Here is a 6,461-nt window from a genome sequence, read left to right on the forward strand (position 1 = left end):
GAACACTTGAAAGTTGGAGATGTTTGAGACGGTGTTTGGGCCGATATCTTGTGGATGAAGTTTGAAGAAATGCAACACATCGCGGAAGAATTTTGAACCAGGAGGGCTGAAGCTCAGGTTTACATGATCAGTAAAAACAATGACTTCACCGTCCTTGGGCTCAGGACGAGTCTCATTGCCTGGGACCCTCCAATGGATGACTTCTTTCTTGGCTAAGACGCCAGTCTGGACATATTCTTTTAGGTCTTCCTCTGTAACCCGGGAAACGACCCAGTTGCAGGCAATGACAGTCTTGACCATCTTGAAGAGCAAAGTCCTAAACGAAGGAAACATTACCGGCTTAAGGTCATGCTATTAAACCGGACCATAGATTCAAAGATAAAATGCTATGAACAGTTAATAGATTAAGCCGGGGGATGAACATTGAAGTATTGGCAGCTTAAATGGGGACTAATGGTACCTACCGGATTAAGGATTCTGTTGTTAAACCGGACAGAGCCTAAAAGTCAAGATATATTTTGCAAAATCAAGTTATCAGGAGGAAAGCATGGTTAAACCAGAGAAGCAGTGTTGGGTCATGAAAGTTATGAGGCGTATGGCGGATCACGGTTTACAGTATAAGTCACCGTGACAGTTATGGTACTTCAGATTTTGCTAAGTGATTGGATAAACAGACTTCGCAAACTGGAGCAATAGTTTTGGATCTACCACAGTTCAGAAAAGCAGTAAAATTCTAGCCTAAGGTGGCGGCAGTGGAAAAGTTTGGATACTCTGATGAGATCTTCTATGGAGAGATGTTGTTTTAATGATGGAAATGATGTTCAAACCACTTCCGCACAAGACCTATGGCCTATCCAGATTGAAAGCTATCGGAGTTGACGGAAACAACGCAAGAACGGCAAGAACACCGACGAACGGCCTGAACCCTAATACAGATCTGAGATAAAGGGGGGAGGTGCGATTACGGGTGATGAGGAGTAGCGGTGGCTCGCCGGAGTTCTCTGGTCCGATCAGGTTGATACGGCGGCCTGCGTTGATGCGGCGGTTGGAGGTCGTGGCGGCGGAGCTCGAGCACTGGTGCGGCCGTATGAAGGAGGAAGACGAAGGAGGAAACGAGGGGGAAAATGATAAAGACCCACTGCCCCTATTTATAAGGGGGTGGATACAAGGCATGCGCGGGGATCGAGGAGGCTAAAATCATCATATGGCTATATGGACGCCTCGGTTTTCGGGATGCTCATTAAGATAAGGATCGGTTAAAGATGTTCTAAGCCTCGTGTGAAATTAATGTAGAATGACGTCATGACGGTTTAAGAAAGTTCTGCGAGCTGACGTCATGGCGGTTTATAGCAAGGTTTATCAAACAAAGGCGATGCAAGATTTTGACAAGTCAGGTATTGAAGATTGATATGAACAAGTTCAAATCAACCTGGGGCCTAATGTTGGGGATATAACTATTGGGTATGAACTGCCCAGGAGGGGCCAGGCCATACCACTGGCAACTTATCAATGAAGATGGCGGATCATGCAGGCCCGTTGACGGCCCAAGACCCAGAGGCGACTTGAGGCTCAAGGGGATGAACCGCTATATATGTATGACTTGTTTTGTAAGGTAAGCGTAGCTAGTCACCGAGCCGGACATGTTGTGTATGAGCCGGCCAGGACTTCGTGAGCCGCCGGGTGTCAACCTGTGTATATATATTATAAAATCAACACTAGTATACTTATCATACCAGGGAAGTTTCATACATTTTTGCCAAACATAAATAAACATACCGTCAAATAACATTTTCAGCCCATTTTTTGGTTTTGACGAAAAACTGTAAGTGTCCAAGTTTTTGAGGAAAATCAACAGTAATGTACTTGTATTATTAGTTCAATCAAAATATCTTTCTTTGTATGTTAATTCTCACATTTTCTTCGAGGGGTTGTTAATTCTCACATACGTTTGTAATGTTAGTCAAGACGTGCAGCTTACTAGTGGTACTAGAAGTGGAAGATCGTCCCCGTAAAAAAAAGTTGAAGAAAAAAAATAACGTGAACGTGGATAGTCTGGCTGCCACGGCCCAGGCCCAGGCCCGGGAAGACGCAGGACGGAAGACTCTGCCCGCACGCCGCTGTCCCTACGAAAGTGAAAAATCGCTTGCCGTCCCCTCTCTATTGAGAGGTAACCCTGGTTCCCAAACACTCGCCGCCGCCCCCTGGTTCCCAAACACTCGCCGCCGCCCCCTTTGCTGTTGGATCCGCGGCCATGGAGGAATCCTTCACGGCCCCCTCCGTCGATCCCCCCTCCGTCGACCTCCCCGCCGTCGATCCCGCCTCCGTCGACTCCCCCGCCGTCGATCCCGCCTCCGTCGACTCCCCCGCCGTCGATCCCGCCTCCTTCCACCCCCCTGCAGTCGATCCCGCCAGCGCCAACCCATCCCGCTACCCCTCCTGGGTCCTCCTCGACAGCAGAGCCTACTTCGCCCGCCCCATCAACGCCACCACCGTGAAGGCCACGACGAGCACGGGCCACAACTTCGAGGTCACCTTTTGTCTCGCCCGGCCGCCTGCCGTCTCCTACTTCTGCGTTCACTTTCCCGGAATCAACGTACTAGAGTGTTGCATCACGGAGCCCCGCGTCATTTCCTCCGCCAATGACCTCGCGCTCCTATGCTTTCCCTTCAGAACTGGCACATCGAGCACCTACGACTACTTCGTCTACAGGGCTGCCTCCAGCAAGCCCACCATCAGATCGGTCCCGTGTCCTCCTCCAACCTACAGGCACTCATGGCACGCAGCCATCGTATCCCGCGAGGATGGCAGTTTTTTGGTCGCCGATCTTTCCCTGGGTCGGGACCTTGGGCACTACAACCTGCATATCTTCTCGTCGGTGACAGACGAGTGGAGCACCCAACATGTGCAGCTGAAGGAGCATCCCGGTATCCTGCCAAAGCTAACTCACAAGGTGATCTCTCTTGGAGAAGGAACAGTGGGATGGGTCGACCTCTGGCGCGGCATTGTTGTCTGTGATGTGCTTCAGAAGGATCCTGTTCTCCGCTTCATCCCGCTGCCCAGGCCGCTGCCCAAGGCTGATTATGACGAGCCCCCGGAAAGCCAAGCATTGGCCGATTATGACGCGCGGTCAGTGCGGGACGTCACCGGCTTCCCCAATGGTTTCATCGACTTCATCGAGATCGAACATTGTTTCAAATGGTCTAAGTTTATCAACATGAGGAGTTTCAAGACGACGGCCTATCTTGATTTCCTAGATACCATCAGTGATAATGACCTCCTTAGGTATCATGAAGAGGACATTATGGAGGATAAAATTAAGTGTGCACCTGATGGCTGGAAGATCCGAACAGGCTTTAGGAGCATTTCTTGGAACCATTGGAGAAAAGGGTACAATTTCCATGTTGATGACATATCAGCCGAACCACAACTTGCTCTGCAGCTACTTCACCTGTGGGATAGTAGAACTGAGAAATGCAGAGTGAGAAACCTGAAGACTACACCAGGCTTCCCGACCTTCACCATTTATGGTCGTGCTATTGTCCTCATGTCTAAGGTGGGTGTCGACCAAGTCACATGGATGCTTGGTGTAGATCTTTTGAAGAAGTCGCTGGAAGTCATCAAGCCATACCATGCCTCGAGAGTCGATTATTACAATCCGACCTTCATTTCCTGTGAATTCTCCAAATATCTGAATACCGCTCCAATTCAAAGGCATGTTTTTTGTTTTGCATTGTTCTCTATTTTCTTAACATTCATACATACTGAAAAACATTTGCCAAACTAATTGTATGTTTCCCCCAGTTCTTCACTTATTTTACCACATGACACCTGACATTTTGCCTCTTAATTTGCTTAAGGCTATATGATGAGCAAGTTGCAGCAGAGTCTGCTCAGAATGAGGAAGTTGCAGCAGAGTCTGCACAGAATGGTGTGCCTAATGATCAACTTCCATTGGGGGATACTGTTCCAAACAATGTGGTAGGCACACTGTAATCATCTTGCTACAACTATAAACGTGTCCATTTTGCCATCTGTTAAATAAGATTTAGGTGAACCCTTGTACAGCAACCCCAGCAATACAAGTGGAATGGGGGTGTTCCCATTAGGACTTCTAATGAATATGGTTTTGGCGAACACCAAGACGACTATCAGCAGCTACCCAGTCTGACACAAACTGGGCAGCACACGTCGTCTTCAACTTCAACTCAATTAGGTAAAGACATTATCAATGCTTATATGGATCCCATGCTTATAATATGGTGCTGTTCTTTTATCGTAGTTCTTGACTCGCGATATTTAACTCTAAAATGTTAGAAATTTTGAACATTAACATTTGATATCATGATTCCAGAATAATGTGCGACTTGGGCCACCATGTTGCCTTTCTTGCAGTATATGACAACTGTAGTTAGGAAGCAAATATCCGTTGAATTTATGTTCTTGCATCTCTTTGTGAGGTTTTATATTTAACGGAACTGAACTGGATAATTAATTAATCATTATTTGTAATTCAGAGACCACAAGTTGCTCTCCTGTTGACAACTTGCAACATTATCAATAGGGATACTATTTGTAGTAAACTGCATCCTGTACTGAGGCTCAGTTCTTTTAGCGGCTTATGGCATAAGGCGCCCCCTTCCTAGCTTATTTAGAAACCGTTCCCCATATTCATTTTGAGTTAAGGATTAATCAGATTAGCAGCTTCAATGAATATTGGGGGCGGCTTCTAAAATAAGCTGGTGAGGGGACAGCTCATTTCAGAAGCTGCCAAAAGAACTGGGCATTAATGTGCCAAATAAGTAAGTGAAACCGTTGCGTGAGCTAAGAAACATCTTTTAGGACTCGCAAAGTTTCATTCAACTTATAAGCAGAACTTATCAAAGTTTATGTCGGCCTTTCTCCCAAAAGGGAAAATTTTATCTTGAATTGGAGAATACAACCTTGCAACTGCAAATTAGCCAGTGCAGTAAAGTTGAGTGCAAACCTAGTTGTGGTCAGTGAGTAGGCTTACTAGCTGATGATTTTAAAATTCTACTCATGAAGATAATTATATGGGAGGTGATGATAGGAATCTTGGTTTCCTTGGGTGAGTGACTCGATTTGTGTGACATATGGAACTTTTGAGTATTCACTGTTTGTGGTGAAAGTTTCTTCCCCCTTGTATTTTGTATTAATAACAGGTGACTTTTGGGAGCCTAGCTTGTTTACTTAAATTAACTAGTTGATGATGTGACAGTAAGTTTTGTTGTGCTTGAGTTTCAGAATTCATATGCAATATTACGATAAATTTGCTGTTGGATGATCGGCGCAGAACAAAAAGATTGAAGTGAAAATGTTTACAACAATTTTTCCAGCATGTGGAATCATTTCCATTTGTTCTGTGTTCTTCTCTTGATGAAACCACTCCGTGCATTAAATAAATAACATGATTTTAGTTTTTATATATTAATATAACTTATGTATTCCTCAGTGCCATCAAGTGAAATGTGCAAGCTGACGATGGTGCCCCCCTTTGATGCCTCCAAGGCCAGTGCAGCTTGCACAACCCCTTCGCTCCAAGGTGACTGTTGATGAATGACTTTGACGGCTGTCCTCAACCATGGCCAACATCACCACATGAAGCCATTTTTTCATCTCGTGCACCTGGCGAGCTGGTGGAATATCATGGTTGATGACCTGGAATGTCAACAAAGTGTATGCTCTAGCATGTCGCTGATGTGCTGACATGTTCACAGACTCTACCACCATCTGTTATCATATCATGGACGATGCTTTAAAACATTTGAATACTTTAATGTGTCTATGGAGTTATGGACCTTATTAGCCTTTGTTGATGTTCGGTTGCCCCCACATCATGATGCCTGTTTTGTGTAGGGAAACTCTTAGATCCAGACGTCTGGATACTAACAAATCATCAGACTAGTGCTTGTCCGTTGATTTATTTCCAATCCCATGGCTGAGAGGCTCCAACATATCCCATACCAACCACCCATTTATCCGCATAAATTAAGCACGCACATTATCTTCCCATAATCCCGCACCTTCCTCCCCCAGTTTGGTTTGTTTCCTCCCAAATTGCTACAGATCGATGTTCCATGCTCTGCTTGAGACCACGACTCCCTAACATTCTCCACCACTCCACCTCCAGGATCCTAAACGACATATCACCTTCTCCATCAACCGTGATCCATGTACAGCACCGCCGTCGGTGAGGTAAGGCGGCCATGTGCTCTTCACTCGCAGGTAATAGGCACATTGACGAATTGCCCCTAGTACATACTCACCCGACTTAATGTTTTCAGTTCTCTTATGTTGATACAAATTTAATCTGAAGCATTTGAGTTGATCTGGGTTACTTCTGTTCATATCTTGGTTTAGTACCCAATGTGTATTTGATCACCATATAATCTATGGATTTTGGTTAAGTAGGTACGCATATCACAATAATACCAGTTTTCTGT

The 6,461-nt window shown here is 45.5% G+C and overlaps 1 protein-coding gene across 2 annotated transcripts; it reads left to right on the top strand.

Annotated features, from left to right (window-relative positions):
* Positions 1 to 2,127: 2,127 nt before the first annotated feature.
* On the top strand, positions 2,128 to 5,834 carry LOC109769179 (uncharacterized). 2 transcript variants are annotated; one of them, XM_040394817.3, is made up of 4 exons: positions 2,128 to 3,711; positions 3,858 to 3,978; positions 4,066 to 4,213; positions 5,471 to 5,834. In XM_040394817.3, the coding sequence occupies exons 1-4, from the start codon at positions 2,252 to 2,254 to the stop codon at positions 5,569 to 5,571; spliced, it is 1,830 nt and encodes a 609-aa protein (XP_040250751.1). In that variant the 5' UTR covers positions 2,128 to 2,251; the 3' UTR covers positions 5,572 to 5,834. The 2 variants fall into 2 exon arrangements, 1 of the variants encoding a protein (XP_040250751.1); XR_005762501.3 differs by having other exon boundaries at positions 2,163 to 3,711; positions 4,050 to 4,213.
* The last annotated feature ends 627 nt before the right edge of the window (positions 5,835 to 6,461 follow it).

The sequence above is a fragment of the Aegilops tauschii genome, chromosome 7 (genome assembly GCF_002575655.3).
Source record: "Aegilops tauschii subsp. strangulata cultivar AL8/78 chromosome 7, Aet v6.0, whole genome shotgun sequence".
Lineage (NCBI taxonomy): Eukaryota > Viridiplantae > Streptophyta > Magnoliopsida > Poales > Poaceae > Aegilops > Aegilops tauschii.